At 42.7% G+C, this 26,489-nt stretch overlaps 1 protein-coding gene across 1 annotated transcript in view; it reads right to left on the bottom strand.

Moving 5' to 3' along the window:
• LOC110519016 (c-Maf inducing protein) overlaps positions 1–26,489 on the bottom strand; it is a 38,794-nt gene that overhangs the window by 5,115 nt on the left and 7,190 nt on the right. The window contains exons 2-11 of the mRNA XM_036974229.1: positions 10,730–10,855; positions 10,589–10,639; positions 9,846–10,007; positions 9,419–9,460; positions 8,610–8,672; positions 7,740–7,820; positions 7,476–7,579; positions 7,009–7,113; positions 6,128–6,529; positions 2,300–2,365 (exon numbers count right to left, since the gene is read on the bottom strand). Coding sequence (XP_036830124.1) covers positions 2,300–2,365; positions 6,128–6,529; positions 7,009–7,113; positions 7,476–7,579; positions 7,740–7,820; positions 8,610–8,672; positions 9,419–9,460; positions 9,846–10,007; positions 10,589–10,639; positions 10,730–10,855 — 1,202 coding nt within the window. The remainder of the gene's footprint in view (positions 1–2,299; positions 2,366–6,127; positions 6,530–7,008; positions 7,114–7,475; positions 7,580–7,739; positions 7,821–8,609; positions 8,673–9,418; positions 9,461–9,845; positions 10,008–10,588; positions 10,640–10,729; positions 10,856–26,489) is intronic.

A 26,489-nucleotide genomic window follows, 5' to 3' on the forward strand; every position in this document is an offset into this window, starting at 1 on the left:
GATGAAATGGAAAATAACAGATTTAAACACTTCTACCATGTTTACACTCAAACATGCAGTAAGGTATTGAACAGATAGCAGCTGGATTGCATAGGAAATACAGACCGTTTTTGTTGTTGGTTTGAACGTATCTTCAAAACACACAAATACAAGTCCATGTGAAGCTCTTAGGGTGTGTGTGGGGGTTCTGTCTGACTCATTCATTCTGGGAGTTGTGTCGGAGTGTTTTGCCCTTTCTAACGACGCCTGAATGCTTAAGATTAGGCTCTGGTGCGCAGGTGAGCAGCAGGTGAGTCTCCCGGCTGTGACAACAACAGTCCTCTTTAGGTGACTGGTAATGAGGGCCAGAGCTGAGGAACCAATTACAGCAGCAAGCCCGGAGCCCATCCCATCCCCCAGCAGGGCCCCTCAGCAGCACACCCACGTCAACACCAATCCCAGGATCCTACACCTCAGAGAGAGGCCCTCACCCACAGTCCCAGCCGTGGGTGAGGGCGAACTTACGGGCGATTCACAATATATACTGTGTATAATTTTTTATCTAAATAAGTTTTGTTGTACAATTCAGGGGCAATCGCCATACCCTATCTCAAGACCAAAAATGGCCATTAAAAAAAAAGTAGGCTATAAAAATTGTTGACAAAAAAAGTTGACTAAAATACTTCCAATCACAAGTAAAATGCAACGACAGTTAAGGGTATTGTGCAGCTGCCTTTAGGACCATGCGGAGTGTCGCTCTGAGAAGCTGCCAGCCTATATGCTTTTCTCTCACTAAGAAAGTAGAAAGCAGAAACTGTGTCAGACAGTTTGCTTTGCCGGTCTGCCGTTAAGGCAGTGCGCCGTTGGCTCTGAATTTAATGTCGGCATTTGAACCAGGCCTTGTAAGTCTCACGGCCAGCTGTTTTATTCACCGGTTACTTTCACATTGATGTCAACATAGGCGGCATATCCAATAGGCTTGGGGAAGTTAAGCTTCACCGAAAGTTTCAAAAATGGCTATATAAAATGACTTGTGCATATACATAAAAATACAAATGAAAAATACTACACCAAAGAAGATCATTAGCATGTTTTAAAAGGAGCCTACCAGATAACTGATTGTTGTATTGCAGTGGTCAGTGGAAAACAGTTAAATAGGCCTAAGCAAATCACAATATTTAAAAATACAATCGTAGGAAAAACAGCTTAGAAAGGAATGGCTATTAATGAAATGAGAAAACAAAGAAAATACTAAATCTGTTTCCAGTTATCAAAATGATCAACTCCCAATTAAGCAAACAGTAGCCTATCTTATTGGAACCAGCAGAGAGCATGGGCCATATCGATATCGCTGACCTTAACAAACACCTTTGGGATGAATTGTGACGCATACTGCGAACCAGACCTAATCGGCCAATACCAGCGCCGACCTCACTAATGCTCGTGTCTGAACCGAAGCAAGTCCCCGCATCAACGTTCCAACATCTCGTGGAAAGCCTTTCCAGAAGAGTGGAGGCTGTTATAGCAGCAAAGGGGGGACCAACTCCGTATTAATGCCAATGATTTTGGTATGAGATATTCAATGAGCTGGTGTCATACTTTTAGCCATGTAGTGTATATAACGTTATATTAGTTGCAAGAATTCTGTATAATAATTTAAATTAAACTGGGTATCAGTTCATAAACCATGTGCAATGGAGTCGGTGCATCGAAAATCTCTTCCCAACTATTTTGGCATCTGTATGGCACAGCTGTCAATTTTTGGGTCCTTAAATTAAACTGGTATACTTTTTTATTCATTACAATTTTCTTCAACCAATGTTGGTCTTTAATGCTGGGCCAACAGACAAGTTCCTTACTTTCTCCTACTTCCACTTGCCTCTTCGATGTTTGCAGTAATGCTGCAATTAGTTGGTTGTAATTTTGGAAAGAGCAGACATGTACATATTATTTTGCTAGCTGCATGTGTGATACAACTCCACCAGTCATAATTATGACATCATTTACAAAGATTATACTTTTCATTTGATCAATTAGTATATTTGAGTTTAACCGTAATATTTGTTCTGTCTTTTCTGGTTAAACTGAAATTGCAACCAACTTTCTTGTTTTAAAAATAGCGATATCGTGGAGATGATTTCCTTTTCAAATAACTGAAAGTGAATGGTTGTAATCTGAATGAAGGGAAAAAGGCCATGGTTGAACACGGGGTCAGCAATTCTTATTAATCTGCTAGAGAACCAGTTTGGATTTAAGTATAGCTTCTGTATGACTGAAGAATTAGGTGAGAGGTCTAATGCTTTAAGGGCAGTATACTTACTCTTTGGGGAAGGGGATGGGCTGCAGCAGACTGGCCAGGGCTGGTCTCCAGTCATCGTAGTCAGACCTGAGTGGTTGGAGAGAGAAAGTGAATGATAGAAAGAGGTACACAACAGAAAGGGGTACACAGAATGAGAGCAAAGGGCTGGTCACCAAGGGAATCACAAGAGGTAACCTGAGTATAGTCCCATGATGCCAAAAAATCCATTAATTCAAATGGTACGAGGATCAGATTCATGTCTGTTAAGTAACAGTGTCATTGTTACAGACACACTATTTAGTTCATTCCCCCTATTCCCACACACATAATATAACATCTTGCTCGACAGCGGTCACATCCTTGTCATCCATCCATTCAGAGAGACACACTAAGCAGCACTCCCTCCTTTTGAATTATTCCCCAGTAGGACAGAGTCAGCAGCTGTGTCCAGCTGCTCAGCACAGCCCACACAGATAGCACCACATATTCATTCTTGTTTACACTTAGGGATTTTTCACAAAATTTTGTTTGCAGGGATTTTTCTGACATTGAAATCCTTGGACGGGCAGGGCCTATGCATTTTCTTTGGGCCACATATGCTCGCTCATAACAGTGAAAAATAGAGAAAAATAGAGAAGAAAAAAATATATATATTTATATATACAGTGCCCTCCATAATTATTGGGACAGTGAAGCCTCCTCTTTTTTTGGCTCTATACTTAACTTTGAATTTGGAATCAAACAATGACTATAACGGTAAATTGCAGACTGTCAGCTTTAATTTGAGCGTATTTCCATCCATATCGGGTGAATTGTTAAGAAATTACAGCACTTATTGTACACCCATATTAGGGGAGAAAAAGTATTGGGACAAATTCACTTGCGTATTAAAGTATTAAAAAGTTATGTATTTGGTCCCATATTCATAGCACTCAATGACTACGTCAAGTTTGTTACTCTACAAATTGGTTGGATGCATTTGCTGTGTGTTTTGTTTGTGTCTGATATGTGTTTCTGTAATAAACTGTATACATGTATATTAATTAAATACATTATCGGGATCGAAAAATGCTTTCAGTGTCAATTTAAAAGACTAAAAGAGATAAAGTATGTAGGGAAGATAATGGGCCTACAATACCAGTCAAAAGTTTGGACACAGCCACTCATTCCATGTTTTTTTGGGCTCCCGAGTGGCGCAGTGGTCTAAGGCACTACATCTCAGTGCTAGAGACGTCACTACAGACACCCTGGTTCGAATCCAGGCTGTATCACAACCGGCCGTGATTGGTAGTCCCATAGGGCGGCACACAATAGCTGTAACACAAAATGTAGTCAAGGGGTATGAATACTTTCTAAAGGGACTCTACATAGAGTTGTAGGAAATCAGCTTTAAAACGGCAAAAATGTCTTGGCTCCTTGGAGAAATGTGTACAATTGCAGGAAAATGGTCTGCAAGTCTTAAGTGCCTTCTGGAAGGTTCTCCCAGAGGAGCTCTGTCAGAGTCACCATCGGGTTCTTGGTCACCTCCCTGACCAAGGCCCTTCTCCCCCAAATGCTCAGTTTGGCCGGGCAGAGAGCTCTAGGAAGAGTCTGGTTCAAAACTTCTTCTATTTAAGAATGATGGAGGCCACTGTGTTCCTGCGGACCTTCAATGCTTTGGTACCCTTCTCCAGATCTGTGCCTCGACAAAATCCTGTCTCGGAGCTCTATGGACAATTCCTTCGACCTCATGGCTTGGTTTCTGCTTCGACATGCACTGTCAACTGTGGGACTTTATATAGACAGGAGTGTGCCTTTCCAAATCATGTCCAATCAATTTAATTTATCACAGGTGGACTCCAATCAAGTTGTAAAAACAGCTCAAGGATGATCAATGGAAACAGGATGCATCAGAGCTACATTTCGAGTCCTATAGCAAAAGGTTTGAATACTTATGTAAATAAGGTATTTCTGTCTTTTATATTTAATACATTTGCAAAAAATTCTAAAGACAAATTGAAAGCAGGTTATTATGGGTTATTGTGTGTAGATTGCTGAGGATTGTATTTTTTTTATCCATTTAGAATAAGGCTGTAACGTAACAAAATGTGTAAAAAGTCAAGGGGTCTGAATATTTCCCGAAGGCACTGTAGGCCTATCAGACTGGCCTACCATAAAAGACAATGGAGAAAATGCATCCCATAACATTTTAACATGGAAATAGCTGTTCTACCATTTAGCCTCCAGTAGCAGCCAATGTGTGGTGTTCAACGTAAGACTACATTCAATGAGACTTCTGAAAAAAACATGTAGGGATTGACATGAACCTGTTAATCCACTTGTCCTTCAGACAAATGAGGTGACTGAAAATGTTGTGTTGTTTGATGCAAGAAACCAGTTTACAAAATGTAATTAATTATTCCCATAAAATTATAACAGACACATTATGCTACTCTCTGCCTACTGGCTACTTAGCTTATTTAAGCCTGTCTCAAAATACAACACTGCCCCTTTCAGACAGAAAAAAATGCTCTTTACCTGACTCGCTTTTCAAAGATATCTAGTAATGTACATGTTTTGTGCTCTTGTAGGAAGCAATCACTTCCCCATTGCTAGAAATTAGCCATAACTGGGCTAATAATTCACTTACTAGGAAAGAATATGAAGAAATGTACACACCTGGCTACATGCAGCTCTTGCTTTGATCTCAAAACAAGTGCATCTACTCGCCACCAGTCATGCTGTAAACACAGTCCAGTTCAAAGTGAATGGCACAGATCCATATATGGCAATGGTCTATCTGCTTATAGGTATACTGCAGCTCTGATTGGTTATGGTGCACCAGTCCGTGTAGAGTATAGGCCTGATTAGTGCCTGTCAATGCAATAGAATCCTACTCCAATGCACTCTGCCGACAAGAAAATATTTTGCTTAGTTTGTTTTGTTTCGATATGTTACATTGAAAGTGTCTAATATTGAGTTGATTCGATCACAAGTCACACAAAGGGAAACGTTGATAGTGTTAACTAAAGGGGAAAACTAGAAAGATGAGAAGTTCAATCTCGCACTTCTCTGCGTGGTCTGATACTTCTGCGTGGCAGTCCTGGGGGAGCTGCATGCCCAACGCGCAGCTTAAAGGGAACATTGGCCCCAACCTTCATATTACTTCCGCATGTGTGAGGAAACTGTGACATGCAGCCAACAAAGAAGACATGACTCTGCGTCAGATGCGCTCATAAATGCACACCGCTACACACAAAACATTTCAGAGATATCAAGTTACAATATTGCATGCATTTAATCAAATGCTTGCAGTCAAACAACCGATAATACTGCGCACCTCTGATTATTTTCCTGTGTTTCGACCAGACTGCGTTTTCACCTGCAGCGAACTGCACCACAGTATGAATGGAATGAGACCGAGACCACCCTATTTGAACAAACCACAGTGTGTTGTCACCCGAGTGTAGATTGTGTTCTGTCCAAACAAACCGAATGTAGTGGGTAAAAGTACCAGAGTAAGAAAAAAACCCTGCTTAAAACAAACTTGGTGTGAAAGCCCCCTTAGACACACACAGACATAGTAAGGCAGGCAGTAAGGGAGAGGCATTACAGGGCCGAGACGATACTCGTTAATATCAGGCAAGGAAACAAAACATGAAGCAGATTTAACTTCTTTAGAAAAACAGCCCTGATGTTGGAAAGAGTCACATATATTTATTTTCAAAGCTATAGCACAATATTTTACATACAGCAGGTTTTTAAAGGACCAAATAGTTTGTTCTGCTTTGTGTTTTCATTTTTTCCAAGGAAAAAAGTATTGCGATACTGGTATCGTCACAGCCCTAAGTAACAGTAGTGGTAACTCACAGCATTTTGAGGATGAGTGCGAAGCAGCCCAACACGCGGTCGGCCTGGGCAGGCAGCTGGATTGACAGGGCGTTGAGTGCGGGGCTGACCAGCAAACAGTCGATCAGGTTGGGCTCACTGTCGCTTCCCGCTGGGCCCTTCCGCCTGGCGTTGGCAGTGTTGTTGTTGCGTTCCAACTCCACCAGGATCTCACTGGAGTTGACGATGGAGGGCGGGGGAGAGAGGGGCAGTGTGGGAGAAGGGGAGAGGGGAGCTGAGGGGGGAGGGGAGAGGGGCAGCAGGGACGTTGGTGGAGGTGTGGGGGGCTCTGGGCGCAGCAGGCGGAGGGGCAGGGGGGGTTTACGCTCATTCTGTTGCTGGCAGCCGTTCCTGATCTCCTTCAGACTTGGGGAGTTGTCCCGGCTAGACAGCAAGAGAGTGGGCAAGAGGAGAGAGAGATATTGATGGAGAGGGGAAAATATTGTGTAAGAGAGGAATGGAGAAAGTCACAGTATCACACATTGAATAATAATTTCAAGACTACAACATTGAGGCCCATAGTAAGAATGTATGTCATTCTGTTGGGGTTGTATGTCTCTGTTACAACCCCTGTGTACTTAGAGGGAGAGTGAGGAGAGCCATGTAACCGAGCGATGATTCTCTGGGGTGACAATGTCACGGAAATGTAGCAAATGTCCTCTCACGGGGGCTGAGGACCCAGTGGCTCAGGGTGATGATGTTATGATAACCAATTAGATGACTCATTACTCAAGTCAACATCTCATTTAAAATGTTTAAAGGAGAGGAGAATAGCCTATGCTAACCTGTGAGGTTTATTTGGCCATTGAGTCTAGTCTGTGTGGTGGTTCTACAGAACACTACAGTAACAGTACATCACTCACCTGTTGATTAACTCCTCGTAGCAGGAGTAGATGGCAGCCAGGCACACTGCCACCAGGTTGGGCAGGACGCGGGGGTGAGGGCATTGCCCGGAGGGACCATGCATGCTGAAACACAGCCACACACACAATTAGCATTCAATACCCTAAACACCCTCCATCGAACGTGGAGAAAACACAAAATAAACAAGGGGGTGCTGTTGATATATCTAGGTCCTGAGTTTTGGGTTGGTGGAGAAAACACAAAATAAACAAGGGGGTGCTGTTGATATATCTAGGTCCTGAGTTTTGGGTTGGTGGAGAAAACACAAAATAAACAAGGGGGTGCTGTTGATATATCTAGGTCCTGAGTTTTGGGTTGGTGGAGAAAACACAAAATAAACAAGGGGGTGCTGTTGATATATCTAGGTCCTGAGTTTTGGGTTGGTGGAGAAAATTCCAGTCCTAAAAACATGTTGTCACTGACTCACCTGTGAATGAATTTCTTCACGACCTCCATCCCAGCGTTGAGCTCATTTAAAGCTAAGATGTACTCTTGAGTGAAGAGACGCAGTCTGGGGCATTTCCCAAAGTCCTGACAGAGAGAGGAGGCAGAGAAATAAACATGGGGATAGAGAGGACAAGAGGCAGTATAGTGAGCTTTTCTCACTCCAATATATGACCACAGAAGAAAACAGACATAAACAAACTGAGCGTGACCCTTGACAGGAAATAAGATGGAAAACTCAGCTCACCATGTTGTGTTTGAGGATTCTCTGGACCACAGGGGTGAACACTTCAATCACAACCATCGACCGCGGACGCTCCCGACAGTGCTGCACAAACACACAAACACCATTTAACAGTAGCTAGATGTCCATCCAATTTGCGACAGATTTTCATGTCAATATTCTAAAATCCGCATAAACAAAATATGCACATTTTCCCACCATAAGTTTGAATCTATAACCTAATAAACTGCATGGTTCCCCAAGTCGTACTGGGAGGACCACACACTCCATGTCATCGCGTGACTCCAATTTTACTTCGATATGATGGTTATTATATCAATATTTGCACATAAAGGCGTTTCGACCGCCATTTCTCACGTAATTGATTTTACTGGCATAAAAAGATCACACCATATCAAACTAACGGCATTTATAAAATTGTACCGAAACGCCGTTTCCATCTCAGCCATCTAAATGTTCTATTAACTAGGCCCGGAAAAACTAACTGTGCTGTTAATGATAGCCATGGTTGTAAAGAGTTGAAATCCTCTGCTCCAACAATGGCCCTAGGGTGAGGGACATCAGTGTGTTTGATTCCTCAAGTCCTACCGGGCCTAGATCTCGGATCCTCTGTCTCGCAAAAACACACAAGACCGCCCTCTTGACAATGCCTAAAGGCCTCTACACACTTCATGCAAACTACGCTCCGTCGCTCTGTTTGCATAGGGTGTAGGGCCCTTCAGCCAGCTACGCCCCCGAAAAGCTAGCAATTGTTTGGGGCGGGTGGAGGCATTTCAAGCTGAATAGTGAGATTACTACTAGCAATAACTAAGTACCTAGACAGTTATGATTTTGACAACAGGTTGAGGTGAAATGTTTGGGCCCCATCTTTACCTTGCAGAAGAACTCACACAGGTCCGGTGGAGGGTGGTTCTTTTCCAGGAGAGGAGCGATGGCCTAGGGACACACAGAGATACCAGAGACAGGACTGATCAATACAACTTCACAATTTCCCCAGCCATGCTATCTTGTATTTACAATGGCCCTTTGCCAGCAACCTGTCATGGGCCAATAAACTCTGCTATCCTAGTATAATTCCCAAGAGTTACTGCAGAAGTCAACTTAAAAGTACACAGCTGTCCCTATTATCCTCTAGGGCTGTATTATCTTAGCTCTCAATTCGCCTCAAGACAGGTAAATAAGGTGAGCAGCTGTTCGTATGCAACAAGTGTAGATTTAACTGTACCTCGTGTGCTGCAACAGTTTAATAATGCAATCATCCTATGATTCAAGTGGCCAGGGTCCATAGGGGTATGGACACAAACACATCCAGATGAATACACCATTACACTGTAACAATAGTAAGTGGGCATAATCTGACTAGCATCCACACGAACACCAGTGGGTGCCGCTGCTACGGAATAGCTGTCCATCATCAAAGCTGCTATCCAGGGGCCTATTGCTAACCTGCTCGACACGCCTTCTGAGCTGCAATAATAGGCAAAAAATGTGCAGTCTCAGCAGTTTGACCAGGTTTTACCTGTCGAACAGGTCACTTTCACTAAACTTCGCCATTGCTAAACTACAAAATTGTTTCTGTCCAGTCACTGGCGTAATAATATGAACAAAGAAAGCATGGCAATTTACAATTACAGGAAGCTGGCGTTCTAGAAGCTAGTGCTTCCATTCCCCTTTAAACTCACCACAATGATGTTCTCATGGTCCTGAGAGCTGAGGTTGGTGTTCTGGGGAGGCAGAGGGCACAACAGAAGTGGGACAGGTATGATCAGAGAGCGAGAGCAGACAAACAAATTGAATAGAGCCACTCCCAAACTGACGAACAGTTCTGACTCTGCCAAACAGCAGGCATCTGTGTGTTTTGAGCTGAGCTCCCAGCAGCAGGTGTGTGTATTGTAGTGTGTGTATTGTAGTGTGGGGGGGGGGGGGGGGGGGGGGTATTGTAGTTGTGGTGTGTGTATTGTAGTGTGGGGGGGGGGGGGGGGGTATTGTAGTTGTGGTGTGTGTATTGTAGTGTGGGGGGGGGGAGTGTATTATAGTGTGTGTGTGTGTGTGTGTGTGTGTGAGATGACTGCGGGCGTGCGTGTGTGCGAGGCCAGCAGATGGGCATACCTCGGCCAGCAGGGTGGAGATGATTTGCAGCGGGGCCTGGTGAATGGACTCGTCCTGCAGGGGAGAGGTCAAGGCCATGTCCACCAGTGATCTGATCTCCTTCAGAACCACCTCCCAGCGACTCGGGTTGTTCAGAACCTTACGGTACTTATAGATTTTTTTCTGGTTAGAAAATAGGAGGCACACACACATAACCACATACAGATTAACTACAATAGGCTTCAAGCCTTTGGGACACAATATGTTGCTTTATAGGCTTATCAAACCAATGCAAAGATACATGAGGGAAATGCATGCATTACAGGACGAATGCATCTGAGGCCCATGGGCATCGACCTCCGAGGGTGCCCCAAATAAGAAAAAAATTATTTGATTTAATAATATTTAAATAAAAGTAACTTTCAAATCATTTGTGCAGTTTTATAATGCTATTCTACACATTTTGTCATAAGGCCAAGAGAAAATGTTTCAGTTTTAAGGCAAGTTTCCTGCTATTCTACACATTTTGCCTTGAAGTTACAAGAACATTTTGGAATTGTAAAGCACATTTCCTTTAATTCTACACATTTTCCTATCACATGCTATTTGGGGAGCCCCTGACCTCCAGTGGGACCCCTTCCCACGTGCCCTGTCCATGCAGCTCTCCGTGTAGCCTACAAACAAAATCTCTGTGCAAAGTACTGTGAGTCTTGTTGAACCCCCATGAACACAAACCAATGAATACTTCATCATAGTAATCCTACCTTCCACTGCAGGGAATGAAACCACTGGTCCCGCAGATAGCTGTTGGCTGCCTGTTAGGGCACACAGACCATCAGGTAACAGATCGAAAGCACACATGCACGTCATGTTACATGAAGAGGGAGGGAGGGTACAGGGCATACCTGCAGGAGGACGGTGCCCCCGGGGAAGCTGAGCTGCACACAATATTTGGGGGCATTATCCCAGGAGAGCAGCTGCAGGTCCTCTATGGTACTGTAGGACAGGGCAGCCTCCATGTACCCCGTGGGCTAGAGACCATGAGAGAAATAATGTCAACCACTCATTCGTACATGCTACACACGCAGGCTGCACATTTGTATAGACAAATACAAGGCCAACAGACAGGCTATCACAGTGTTCCAAACAATTTCTCATTGGGAAGTCATAATGATCACTGTACTGATGACCAATGTTTCCTCAAAGCTGCGCACAGAAGAAATATCAGAGCGGGCAGAGAAGCATGAGATTGAACGTCACTCAACTTTCTTGAGTTTTCCACTCTTAACACTATCAACCTTTCTCTTTACTGTGGGAATTGTGATCGAATCAACACAATATTAGCCACTTTCAATGCAACATACCAAAACAAAACAAACTACTATGCAAGACTTAATATGTAAAACTAATTATGTAAGATATTTTGTTGTGGGCAGAACGCACCGGAGTAGGATTCTATCTTTGAAAAGCGAGTCAGGTAAAGAGCTTTTTTTCCTGTAAGGGGCAGTTGGGTTTTGAGACAGGCTTGAATAAGCTAAGTAGCCAATAGCCATAATGGTAATGTAATAATGATGCATTTTAAACTGTTTTTTTTGCATCAAACAACACAACAACATTTTTAGTCACCTTGTCTGAAGGACAAGTGGATAAACAGGTTAATGTCCAGCCCTGCATGTTTTTTTTCTCCAAAAAGTCTAATGGAATGTAGTCCTACATTCGAACACAACACACAGGCTGAACAATAGAACAGCTATTTCCATGTTAAAATGTTATTGGATGCATTTTCTTCATTGTTTTTGATGGTAGGCTACTCTGTTAGGACTACATTATGATCAAATAGCCCCAGAAGCCTACTTGACTACGGTTAAAACTAACTTAAAGCAGGTACAGCCTCAGTGTTCACAGTAAACGTGCATCGGAAGTTGCACAGAATTTTCACAACATTCATGTTTGCGCTCAGCAGACCTGAAATTTGCCCAGTGATGGAAATAATTAGAAGAGGCATTGCTGACGACTTGTACAAGGCAGTATTCAACACCCATCATAGCTGTCCATAGAGCACAGGGATGGGCAACTTTGATGGGGGTGGGGGCATATTTTTATGTTCAAAACATTTTTTAAAATAAGTGTTTTAACAATTAACGTCAATTATCTAAAAACACGTAAACTCTGATTTATTTCATATTTTCACATATGTTGTAGCTTAAATCCTAATTTCCATCATCTGAGGTTGATGTGTTGTGCCCACCATCGGTTGAGACACAACATGCTCTTGAATACAGGGTGGGTGTCATTTCAGTCAAACAAAGAAAATGTACAGAATGGACCTATCACTAAAAACCACTGCAATTTAGTTGGTACAGGTACACTATTGAAATTTATTTGAAATTTTAACTTCTAATTACTACTACAAATATGGCCCAAGGTCCACCCACTGCTGAATGTCAACTTAAAAGTGGTCATGACTATTATATTATCTATATTTCTATGATTTCAATGGGTTTCCTATGGAAGATTGAAAGCATAATTTAAAAGAGATATTCCCATTCAAGTCAACATTCTCTGATGTACATTTATTAGACAAAAAATTACACCCACCCTATATTCAAAAGCACGTTGTGTCTCTAAAGTAGGGTCTAAGCTAGAACATATACACAAATCTTTCTATCTATATATAGTACCAGTCAAAGGTTTGGACAAGCCTACACTTAAGGGTTTTTCTTAATTTTTTTACTATTTTCTACATTGTAGAATAATAGTGAAGACATCAAAACTATGAAATAACACATATGAAATCATGTCGTGACCAAAACAGTGTTATCAAATCAAAATATATTTTATATTTGAGATTCTTCAAATAGCCACCCTTTGCCTTGATGACAGCTTTGCACACTCTCTCAACCTGCTTAATGAGGGGGTCACCTGGAATGCATTTCAATTAACAGGTATGCCTTGTTAATTTGTGGAATTAGAACAGCTCAAATAAGCAAAAAGAAACAACAGTCCATCATTACTTTCAGACATGAAGTTCAGTCAATACGGAGAATTTGAAGAACTTTGAAAGTTTCTTCAGGTGCAGCCGCAAAAACCATCAAGCACTATGATGAAACTGGCTCTCATGAGGACCGCCACAGGAAAGGAAGACCCAGAGTTACCGCTGCTGCAGAGGACAAATTCATTAGAGTTACCATCTATAGAAATTGCAGCCCAAATAAATGCTTCAAAGCTCAAGTAACAGACACATCTGAACATAAACTGTTCAGAGGAGACTGTGTGAATCAGGCCTTCATGGTCAAATTGCTGCAAAGAAACCACTACTAAAGGACACCAATAAGAACAGATTCTTCCTTGGGCCAAGAGACATGATCAATGGAGATTAGACTTGTGGAAATTTGTCCTTTGGTCTGGAGTCAAAATGTGACATTTTTGGCTCCAACCTCCGTGTCTTTGTGAGATGCGGTGTGGGTGAACGGATGATCTCCACATGTGTATTTCCCACCGTAAAGTATGGAGGAGGAGGTGTTATGGCGTGGGGATGCTTTGCTGGTGACACGGTCTGTGATTTATTTAGAATTCAAGGCAAACTTAACCAGCATGGCTACCACAGCAATACTCCATCCCATCAGGGTTGGGCTTAGTGAGACTATCATTTGTTTCTCAACAGGACAATGAACCAACACACATCTAGGCTGTGTAAGGGCTATTTTACCAAGAAGGAGAGTAATGGAGTGCTGCGTCAGATGACCTGGCCCCCACAATCCCGACCTCAAGCAAATTGAAATGGTTTGGAATGAGTCGGACCACAGAGTGAAGGAAAAGCAGCAAACAAGTGCTCAGCATATGTGGGAACTCCTTCAAGACTGTTGGAACACTGCTGAGGGGACTTGCTTCCATTCAGCCACAAAGGCATTAGTGAGGTCAGGCACTGATGTTGGGCGATTAGGCCTGGCTCGCAGTCAGCGTCACAATTCATCCCAAAAGTGTATGTTGGGGTTGAGGTCAGGGCTCTGTGCAGGCCAGTCAAGTTATTCCAGACCGATCTCAACAAACCATTTCTGTATGGACCTTGCTTTGTGCACGGGTGCATTGTCATGCTGATAAAGGAAAGGGTCTTCCCCAAACTGTTGACAAAGTTGGAAGCACAGAATAGTCTAGAATGTCATTGTATGCTTCAGCTTTAAGATTTCCCTTCACTGCAACTAAAGATCCTGAACCATGAAAAAACAGCCCCAGACCATTATTCCACCTCCACCAGACTTTACAGTGGGCACTATGCATTGGAGCAGGTAGCGTTCTCCTGGCATCCGCCAAACCCAGATTTGTCCATCAGACTGCCAGATGGTGAAGCGTGATTCATTACGACTGGACTGCCGACGTGATCGCACGATTTGGTCTCAACCGGCTATTCTGTTACGATGTCACCGAAGAACCATCTGCTAGCCCCAGCCCGCTAGCTTTCTGAACGCTGTGTCCCCTGCTCACCTAACGTAATAGTGACTACCGAACGGCACCGACTCACCTATTGCTGCTCTTTTGACCCAATGATCACTTGGCTACACAGCTGATGCCCCCTGGACGGTTTCAATAACACGGTACCTCATTTTGTTTACATGTCTGCCCCAACCTCAAACTCAAGTCCTGTATGTACATAACTGACCAGCTTTGCCCATTCATCGCCATTTACCCATTGTTGTCTTAACTCTCCTGATCAACACCTGTGATTGCTTATTGCCTCTCTCTAATGTCAATATGCCTTGTCTACTGCTGTCTTGGCTAGTTATTATTGTTTAATTTCACTGTAGAGCCCTCAGTCCTGCTCAACATGCATTGAATATCTCTTTTGTCCCATCCCACACACATGCGGAGACCTCACCTGGCTTAACTGGTGCCTCAAGAGACTAAACCTCTCTTATCTTCACTCAACGCATAGGTTTACCTCCACTGTACACACATACATTGTGCCCTGAATCTATTCTACCACGCCCAGAAATCTGCTCCTTTTACTCTCTGTTCCCAACGCAGTTGACAACCAGTTCTTATAGCCTTTAGCTGGACTCTTATCCTACTCCTCTGTTCATCTGGTGATGTAGAGGTTAACCCAGGCCCTGTAGCCCCCAGATCCACTCCTATTCCCTAGGCGCTATCATTTGTTGACTTCTGTAACTGTAAAAGCACTGGTTTCATGCATGTTAACAGAAGCCTCCTCCCTACGTTTGTTTTATTCACTGCTTTAGAACACTCCGCCAACCCTGATGTCCTAGCCATGTCTGAATCCTGGCTTAGGAAGGCCACAAAAAAATCTGAAATTTCCATCCCCAACTACAACATTTTCTGTCAAGATAGAACTGCCAAAGAGGGTGGAGTTGCAATCTACTGCATGCTACCCAGGTCTGTGCCCAAACAGTGAGCTTCTAATTTTAAAAATCCACCTTTCCAGAAATAAGTCCCTCACTGTTGGCACTTGTTATAGACCCCCCTCAGCCCCCAGCTGTGCCCTGGACACCATATGTTAATTAATTGCCCCCCATTTATCTTCAGAGTTCGTACTGTTTGGCGATCTAAACTGGGATATGCTTAACACCCCGGTTGTCATACAATCAAAGTTAGATGCCCTCAATCTCTCACACAAATGATCAAGGAACCTGCCAGGTACAATCCTAAATCCGTAAACACGGGTACCCTCATAGATATCATCGTGACCATCCTGCCCTCTAAATACACCTCTGCAGTCTTCAACCAGGATCTCAGCGATCACTGCCTTATTGCCTGCATCTGTAATGGGTCTGCGGTCAAACGACCACCCCTCATCACTGTCAAACGCTCCCTAAAACACTTCAGCGAGCAGGCCTTTCTAATCGACCTAGCCCGGGTATCCTGGAAGGATATTGACCTACTTTCGTCAGTAGAGGATGCCTGGTTATTCTTTAAAAAGTGTTTTCCTCACCATCTTAAATAAGCATGCGCCATTCAAACAAATCTAGAACTAAGAATAGACAAAGCCCTTGGTTCACTCCAGACCTGACTGCCCTTGACCAGCACAAAAACATCCTGTGGTGTACTGCATTAGCACCGAATAGCCCCCGCGATATGCAACTTTTCAGGGAAGTTGAGAACCAATATACACAGTCAGTTAGGAAAGCAAAGGCTAGCTTTTTCACAGAAGTTTGCATCATATAGCACAAACTCCAAAAAGTTCTGGGACACTAAAATCCATGGAGAATAAGAGCACCTCCTCCCAGCTGCCCACTGCACTGAGGCTAGGAAACACACCAATAAATCTATGATAATCGAGAATTTCAATAAGCATTTCTCTACGGCTGGCCATGCCTTCCACCTGGCTACCCCTACACCGGTCAACAGCTCTGCACCGCTGCACAGCTGATGTTCTGAAAGAGCTGCAAAATCTGGACCCCAACAAATCAGCTGGGCTAGACAATCTGGACCTTTCTTTCTAAAATTATCTGCTGCAATTGTTGCAACCCTTATTACTAACCTGTTCAACCTCTCTTTCGTATCGTCTGAAATCCCTAAAGATTTGAAAGCTTCAGTGGTCATCCCCCTCTAGAAAGGCAGGGTAGGATAGATATAGGTCTGGAACAGTTTGGGTCTAAAGTCTTTGAAAGCCAAGTTAACAAACAGATCCCCAACCATTTCGAATCCCACCGTACCCTCTCCACTATGCAATCTGATTTCCGAGCTTGTCATGGGTGCACCTCAGCCATGCTCATGAACGATATCATAACCACCATCGATAAAAGACAGAACTGGGCAATCGACTCCATCGACCTGGCCAAGGCTTTCGACTCTGTCAATCACCACATTCTTATTGGCAGACTTGGTTTCTCAAATGACTGCCTCGCCTGGTTCACCAACTACTACTATGGCCTCCAACTGCTCTTAAATGCTAGTAAAACTAAATGCATGCTCTTCAACCGATCGCTGCCCGCAACCGCCTGCCCGACTAGCATCACTACTCTGGACGGTCCTGACTTAGAATAGGAGGACAACTACAAATACCTAGGTGTCTGGTTAGACTGTAAACTCTCCTTCCAGAATCACATTAAGCATCTACAATCAAAAATGAAATATACTATTGGCTTCCTATTTTGCAACAAAGCCTCCTTCACTCATGATGCAAAACATACCCTTGTAAAACTGACTATCCTACTGATCCTTGACTTCGGCAATGTCATTTACAAAATAGCCTCCAACACTCTACTCACCAAACTGGATGCAGTCTATCACAGTGCCATCCGTTTTGTCACCAAAGCCCCATATACAGTGGGGCAAAAAAGTATTTAGTCAGCCACCAATTGTGCAAGTTCTCCCACTTAAAAAGATGAGAGGCCTGTAATTTTCATCATAGTTGAAGTGTACCTATGACAGACAAAATTAGGGGAAAAAATCCAGAAAATCACATTGTAGGATATTTTATGAATTTATTTGCAAATTATTGTGGAAAATAAGTATTTGGTCAATAACAAAAGTTTCTCAATACTTTGTTATATACCCTTTGTTGGCCATGACAGAGGGTCAAATGTTTTCTGTAAGTCTTCACAAGGTTTTCACACACGGTTGCTGGTATTTTGGCCCATTCCTCCATGCAGATCTCCTCTAGAGCAATGATGTTTTGGGGCTGTTGCTGGGCAACATGGACTTTCAACTCCCTCCAAAGATTTTCTATGGGAGTGAGATCTGGAGACTAGCTAGGCCACTCCAGGACCTTGAAATGCTTCTTACGAAGCCATTCCTTCAATGCCCGGGTGGTGTGTTTGGGATCATTGTCATGCTGAAAGACCCAACCACGTTTCATCTTCAATGCCCTTGCTGATGGAAGGAGGTTTTCACTCAAAATCTCACGATACATGGCCCCATTCATTCATTCCTTTACACGGATCAGTCGTCCTGGTCCCTTTGCAGAAAAACAGCCCCAAAGCATGGTGTTTCCACCCCCATGCTTCACAGTAGGTATGGTGTTCTTTGGATGCAACTCAGCATTCTTTGTCCTCCAAACACGACGAGTTGAATTTTTACCAAAAAGTTATATTTTGGTTTCATCTGACCATATGACATTCTCCCAATCTTCTTCTGGATCATCCAAATGTTCTCTAGCAAACTTCAGATGGGCCTGGACATGTACTGGCTCAAGCAAGGGGACACATCTGGCACTACAGGATTTGAGTCCCTGGCGGCGTAGTGTGTTACTGATGGTAGGCTTTGTTGCTTTGGTCCCAGCTCTCTGCAGGTCATTCACTAGGTCCCCCAGAGTGGTTCTGGGATTTTTGCTCACCGTTCTCGTGATCATTTTGACCCCACGGAGTAAGATCTTGCGTGGAGCCCCAGATTGAGGGAGATTATCAGTGGTCTTGTATGTCTTCCATTTCCTAATAATTGCTCCCACAGTTCATTTCTTCAAACCAAGCTGCTTACATATTGCAGATTCAGTCTTCCCAGCCTGGTACAATTTTGTTTCTGTTGTCCTTTGACAGCTCTTTGGTCTTGGCCATAGTGGAGTTTGGAGTGTGACTGTTTGAGGTTGTGGACAGGTGTCTTTTATACTGATAACAAGTTCAAACAGGTGCCATTAATACAGGTAACGAGTGGAGGACAGAGGAGCCTCTTAAAGAAGAAGTTACAGGTCTGTGAGAGCCAGACATCTTGCTTGTTCGTAGGTGACCAAATACTTATTTATTTTCCACCATATTTTTAAGTGGGAGAACTTGCACAATTGTTGGCAGACTAAACTTTTTTTGCCCCACTGTACTACCCACCCCTGCGACCTGTATGCTCTCGTTGGCTGGCCCTCGCGTCATATTCGTCGCCAAACCCACTGGCTCCAGGTCATCTATAAGTCTTTGCTAGGTAAAACCCAGCCTTATCTCAGCTCACTGGACAACATAGTAACACCCACACGTAGCACGCGCTCCAGCAGGTATACTTCAATGGTCATCCCCAAAGCCAACTCCTCATTTGGCCGCCTTTGCTTCCAGTTCTCTGCTGCCAATGACTGGAACGAATTGCAAAAAAATAAAAAATAAAAAATCACTGAAGCTGGAGACTTATCAGAGCTGCTCTAGCTATCAGAGCAGCTTACCGATCATTGCACCCGTACACACCCCATCTGTAAAGAGCCCATACAACTATCCCATCCCCGTATTGTTACTTATCCTCATGCTCCTTTGCACCCCAGTATCTCTACTTGCACATCATCTTCTGCACATCTATCACTCCCGTGTTAATGCTAAATTGTAATTATTTCACTACTATGGCCGATTTATTGCCTTACCTCCATAATCTTACTACATTTGCACACACTGTATGTACAGTTGAAGTCGGAAGTTTACATACACTTAGATTGCAGTCATAAAAACTTGTTTTTCAACCACTCCACAAATCTCTTGTTAACAAACTATAGTTTTGGCAAGTTGGTTAGGACATCTGCTTTGCGCATGACACAAGTAATATTTCCAACAATTGTTTACAGACAGATTATTTCACTGTATCACAATTCCAGTGGGTCAGAAGTTTGAACAGCTTGGAAAATTCCAGAAAATGATGTCATAGGTTTAGAAGCTTCTGTTAGGCTAATTGACATCATTTGAGTCAATTGGAGGTGTACCTGTGGATGTATTTCAAGGCCTACCTTCAAACTCAGTGCCTCTTTGCTTGACATCATTGGAACATCAAAATAAAATCAGCCAAGATCTCTGAAAAAAATTGGAGACCTCCACAAGTCTGGTTCATCCTTGGAACAATTTCCAAACGCCTGAAGGTACCACGTTCATCTGTATAAACAATAGTATGCAAGTATAAACACCATGGGACCACACAGCCGTCATACCACTCAGGAAGGAGACGTGTTCTGTCTCCTATAAATGAACGTACTTTGGTGCGAAAAGTGCAAATCAATCCCAGAACAACAGCAAAGGACCTTGTGAATATGCTGGAGGAAACGGGTACAAAAGTATCTATATCCACAGTAAAACAAGTCCTGTAATCAACATAACCTGAAAGGTCGCTCAGCAAGGAAGCAGCCACTGTTCAAAAACTGCTATAAGAAAAGCCAGACTACGGTTTTCAACTGCACATGGGAACAAAGATCGTACTTTTTGTAGACATGTCCTCTGGTCTGATGAAACAAAAATAGAACTGTTTGGCCATAATGACCATCGTTATGTCTGGAGGAAAAAGGGGAGGCTTGCAAGCCAAAGAACACCACCCCAACTGTGAAGCACATGGGGTGGCACTTCACGAAATAGATGGCATCATGAGGTGGGAAAAGTATATCGATTTATTGAAGCAACATCTCAAGACATCAGTCAGGAAGTTAAAGCTTGGTCGCAAATGGGCCTTCCAAATGGACAATGACTTAATGACAACAAAGTCAAGGTATTGGAGTGGCCATCACAAAGCCCTGACCTCAATCCTATAGAAAATTTGTGGGCAGAAGTGAAATAGCGTGTACGAGCAAGGAGGCCGACAGACCTGACTCAGTTACAACAGCTCTGTCAGGAGGAATGGGCCAAAAGTCACCCAACTTATTGTGGGAAGCTTGTGGAAGGCTACCCAATACATTTGACCCAAGTTAAACAATTTAAAGGCAATGCTACCAAATACTAATTGAGTGCATGTAAATTTCGGACCCACTGGAAAGGTGATGAAAGAAATAAAAGTTGAAATATATCATTCCTTCTACTATGACATTTCACATTCTTAAAATAAAGTGGTGATCTAACAGACCCAAGACAGGGAATTTTTACTCTGATTAAAATGTCAGGAATTGTGAAAAACTGAGTTTAAATGTATTTGGCTGTGTAAACTTGTAAACTTCCGACTTCAACTGTATATTTTCTATTGTGTTATTGACTGTATGTTTGTTTATCCCAAGTGTAACTGTGTTGTTTGTGTTGCACTGCTTTGCTTTATCTTGGCCAGGTCGCAGTTGTAAATGATAACTTGTTCTCAACTGGCCTACCTGGTTAAATAAAGATGAAATAAAATAAACTCCAGGGAACATGTTTCCACTGCTCCAGAGTCCAATGACAGGGAGCTTTACACCACTCCAGCCAACGCTTGGCATTGTGCATGGTGATCTTAGGCTTGCGTGCGCTGCTCGGCCATGGAAACCTATTTCATGAAGCTCCGGACGAACAGTTCTTGTGCTGACGTTGCTTCCAGGGACAGTTTGGAACTTGGTAGTGAGTGTGGCAACCGAGGACGCGCTACAGCACTCGGCGGTCGCATTCTGTAAGCTTGTGTGGCCAAACACTTTGCGGCTGAGCTGTTGTTGCTCCTAGAAGTTTCCTCTTCACAATAACAGCACTTACAGTTGACCGGGACAGCTCTAGCAGGGCAGACATTTGATTAACTGACTTGTTGGAAAGGTGGCATCCTATCCCATTATTTTTATTTCTACTTTGCACATTCTTCCACTGCAAATCTACCATTCCAGTGTTTTACTTGCTATATTGTATTTACTTTGCCACCATGGCCTTTTTTTTTGCCACAGTCACTAAGCTCTTCAGTACAGGCCATTCTACTACCAATGTTAAGCTATGGAGATTGCATGGGTGTGTGCTTGATTTAATACACTTGTCAGCAAAGGGTGTGGCTGAAATAGCAGAATCCACTAATTTGAAGGGGTGTCCACATACTTTTGTATATACACAAAAAATCAATTTATGCGCTTGCTTTTTGATCTTAGACGTTAAAGGTTAAAAAAATATTTTTATTTAAAAAAAATTTATACAAAATTAAATAATTTGACAATCCTGTTTGTAGAAGAAATAGTTTCACTATTTTTAATAATATCATGATATTTATTTAGGTATCCAGGTAGTTGGGGCGGCAGGTAGCCTCGTGGTTAGAGCGTTGGGCCAGCAACCGAAATCCGAGCTAACAAAAACATGTGTCGGTCATTGTAAATAAGAATTTGTTCTGACTTGACAAGTTATATAAAGGTTACACTTTTTTTAACTGTCTTAAATAGTAGAAAACACGTTTTTCTAATTTCAAATGGAGTCTCCCAGCCGAAACAGTTCGGAAGAGTTCGTGCAAATATTATGACAACTTTAGTGAAGTTTTGGACATCCGGCTGTTCGGACACACCTTTTTTTTCTTGAGGTCGCTGGAGTTGACGCCCCTTCGTCGGTGATTGGTCAACAGTAGAGATTCTTCAATCAAATCTGTTGTCATTCAACGAGAGAACTCCTTTTCTTGCAAAATATTTTAAATTAAAATAATGCACCAAACATCTTAGATGTAAAATTGCGCGACTAATAAACATGAAAGCTTTCTAGAGTTCTTAGATTAATTCGGACTATTTTGAGGTAGTGTATACTGGCTACAGCACTATTGCCGCTTTTGTCAATACTTTTTCCTAACAAAGCTATTTTGGGAGTTTGCGAGCACACTCCTTCGGTTCGCCTAGCGGACTTCGGATAGCCGCCCGCCGAACTGAAGTAAGCAGACGCCTTTACTCACGAGACTCAAGAGCGAGGGTGCGCTGCTTGTTTCAGTAGAAGGGTGCGGGCGAGGGAGGCGCAGCGACCGGTGTATGTGACAGTCCGTGTGGAAAGGAGCGAGAGCGCGATAGACAAACTTGGTATGATAAATAACATATGGCTGCAACATCTGGTCGTGCCTGTCTTGACTGCATCAATTTGTTGTAAAGAAGCTAGCTAAAGTACATTGTCTATTTTGCTGCGCTCCCTGTATGTCTACAACTCCATTCATATGAAACAACAGCCTATAGTACCTGTTCGTCGATCATTGTAGCATACTCCTAATTTAGCCAATTTAATTCCGTAATTTCATTATATTTTGCGTTGACTAGAAATGGAGCCTGGGACAGTTGAGCAGCTTTGATTGACGGACAATAACAACAAGCTACATGTGTGAAACGTGTATAGGCTAGTAGTGCGTCTTTTTGTATGGGTAGCTCATAACTTGTTTTATAAAAATGTAGAATGTAATGGTCTATCCTTGTAGTCTATGTAGCAATGTTACATAGATAATTTACTATAATTTTTCTCGGAAATTAATACTCTCCCAAGTAATCGAATACTACCATCCGTTCGGGTTATTTGAATAACCATGCCCATCCCTAGTTTAAACTTTTAAAATTATTTATTTTCCAGTGATTAAGACATGTCTTATGGTCTGATGGGGTTTGCAAAATAGGTTAACTTTGAGCACCTTTATCTCTTGAATGTTTTATCATTCAGGTCCACTTTCTGAGCTACAATGGGCACATATGTATGGAAGGTTGTATGGTTATTAAAAATAAAAAAGTGTCGTCAAAGTGATTTGATTCAAATGGATTTACAGTTAGACATATCCTTGGATATTTGGGAATTGATACTGGTAAAGTAAATGGTATACACAGAAAGCAATAAACTACTGGTAATAGACGTTTTTCAGCTGCATGACTGACTGTTTATGGTCACATGGCCCGAAAAGTCAACAGGCTGTGCTGTCTCTTCATCTCTCTACAATATAGGAGACCAGAGCTGTTCTGTTTTGTGTGACACCCTCCCATCAGTCAAACCAACAGGCTCTTCCTTTTACTTCTGATACCCTCCCTCTGCATTAACACACCGGAGCCATTTCTTTATTTGTGACGTTTTTCCTTGTAAATTCAAACACAGTTCCTTATTTAACGTCGCCCTCAGTCAAGCCAACAGGTTGTTCCTTTATTTGCATCTCTCTCAATCTCTCCTGTGTGATAGAACAAACAAGCAGTTGCTCCATGTGTCTCCCTCCCCCTGCAAAAGAACAAACAGGCAATTCCTTTATTTAAATCTCCCTCCCTGGTTGATAGAGCAAACTGGCGGTTCAACGTCTCCCTCGCTCTGAGATAGAGATCAAATCAAATTGTCACATGCGCCGAATACAAGGTGTAGACCTTAACGTGAAATGCTTACTTACAAGCCCTTAACAAACAGTGCAGTTCAAGAAGAGTTAAGAAAATATTTACAAAATAAAGTAAAAAAATAAAATGTAACAACGAGGCTATATACAAGGGGTACCGAGTCAGTGTGCCGGGGTACAGGTTAGAGGTAATTTGTCCATGTAGGTAGGGGTGAAGTGACTATGCATAGATAATAAAACAGTGAGTAGCAGCAGTGTACAAAACAAATGGAGGGGGGAGGTCAATGTAATAGTCCGGTGGCCATTTGATTAGTTGTTCAGCAGTCTTATGGCTTGGGGGTAGAAGCTGTTAAGGAGCCTTTTGATCCTAGACTTGGCACTCCGGTACTGCTTGCCGTGCTGTAGCAGAGAGAACAGTCCATGACTAGGGTGACTGGAGTCTGACAATTTTATGGGCTTTCCTCTGACACCACCTATTATATTGATCCTGGATTGCAGGAAGCTTGGCCCCAGTGATGTACTGGGCCGTACGCACCACTCTCTGTAGCGCCTTACGGTCAGATGCCCTGCAGTTGCCATACCAGGCGGTAATGCAACCGGTCAGGATGCTCTCGATGATGCAGCTGTAGAACTTTTTGAGGATCTGGGAACCCATGCCAAATCTTTCCGTCTCCCGAGGGGGAAAAGGTTTTGTTGTGCCCTCTATTCAACTGTCTTGGTGTGTTAGAAACATGATAGATCGTTGATGATGTGGACACCAAGGAACGTGAAACTCTCGACCCGCTCCCCTACAGCCCTGTTTCCTGTAGTCCACGATCAGATCCTTTGTCTTGCTCACATTGAGGGAGAGGTGGTTGTCCTGGCACCACACTGCCAGTTCTCTGACCTCCTTATAGGCTGGTCTCATCGTTGTCGGGGATCAGGCCTACCACTGTTGTTGTCAGCAAACTTAATGATGGTGTTGGAGTCATGTTTGGCCACGCAGTTGTGGGTGAACAGGGAGTACAGGAGGGGCCCCAGTGTTGAGGATCAGCACGGCAGACGTGTTGTTGCCTACCCTAACCACCTGGGGGCAGCCCATAAGGAAGTCCAGGATCCAGTTCCAGAGGGAAGTATTTAGTCCCAGGGTCCTTAGCTTAGTGATGAGCTTTGAGGGCACTATGGTGTTGAATGCTGAGCTGTAGTCAATGAACAGCATTCTCACATAGGTGTTCCTTTTGTCCAGGTGGGAAAGTGCAGTGTGGAATGCAATAGAGATTGCGTCATCTGTGGATCTGTTGAGGCAGTATGCGAATTGGAGTGGGTCTAGAGTATCCGGGAGGATGCCGTTGTTTGACATGCCGTAGCCATATTGTGAAATCAGGAGTGATTTGCATTACACCATCCCTATATCAAATATAGATTTTTTTGTCTAAGAACAAAATACATTTTACAGTGCCTTCAGAGAGTATTCATACTCCTCGGCTTATTCCACATTTTATGTTACAGCTCAAATTCAAAATGGATTAAATAGATGTTCTCCCTCACCTGTCTAAGTGCACACAATACCCCACAATGAAAGTGAAAACATGCGTTTAGACATTTTAGCAAATTTATTGAAAATACCTCATTTACAGGTATTCAAAGCCCTTTGGCAGCGATTACAGCTGTGAGTCTTTCTGGGTAAGTCCCTAAGAGCTTTGCACACTGGGATTGTACAAGATTTTCCCATTATTCTTTTCAAAATTCTTCAAGCTCTGTCAAATTATTTGGTGATCATTGCTAGACAACCATTTCCAAGTCTTGCCAGAGATTTTAACGCAGATTTAAGACAAAACTAACTCCAGTGTAGGTTTGGCCTTGTGTTTTAGGTTATTATCCTGCTAAAAGGTGAATTCATCTACCAGTGTCTGGTGGAAGTCAGACAGAACCAGGTTTTCCTCTAGGATTTTGCCTGTGCTTAGCTCCATTCAGCTTTTTTTTTTTTATCCTGAAATATTCCACAGTCCTTAATGATTACAAGCATACCCATAACATGATGCAGCCACCACTATCCTTGACAAATTGGAGAGTGGTACTCAGTAATGTGTTGTATTGGATTTACCCCAAACATAACACTTTGTATTTAAGACAAAAAGTACAATTACTTTGTCACATTTTTTGCAGTATTACTTTAGTGCCTTGTTGCAAACGGGATGAATGTTTTGGAATATTTGTATTCTGTACAAGCTTTTCACCCTGTCAATTAAGTTTGTATTGTGGAGTAACTACAATGTTGTTGATCAGTTTTCTATCTCGTAAATCCCTGAGCCGTTTCCTTCCGCTCTGGCAACGGCGTTAGGAAGGATGCCTATATCTTTGTAGTGACTGCGTGTATCGATACACCATCCAAAGTGTAATTAATACACATTGCTCAAAGGGAAATTCAATGTCTTTAAAAAAAAATGTTTTACCCATCAACCAAATGTGCCCTTCTTTGCGAGGCATTGTAAAACATCCCTGGTCTTTGTGGTTGAAATGTACTGCTCGACTGAGGGACCTTGTAGGTAATTGTGTGGGGTGAATGAAGTAGTCATTCAAAAATCATGTTAACTATTATTGCATACAGTGTGTCCATGACATTTACGTGACATTTTTACTCCTGAACTTATTTAGGCTTGCCATAACAAAGGAGTTGAATACTTACTCAAGACATTAACTTTAATTTGTAAAAATTTAAATATAATTTGACTTTGACATTGTGTGGTATTGTGTTTAGGCCAGTGGCCCAAAAAAATCTCAGTTTAAAACAATTTAAATTCAGGCTGTAACAAC

This window comes from Oncorhynchus mykiss, chromosome 1, assembly GCF_013265735.2.
Source record: "Oncorhynchus mykiss isolate Arlee chromosome 1, USDA_OmykA_1.1, whole genome shotgun sequence".
Classification (NCBI taxonomy): domain Eukaryota; kingdom Metazoa; phylum Chordata; class Actinopteri; order Salmoniformes; family Salmonidae; genus Oncorhynchus; species Oncorhynchus mykiss.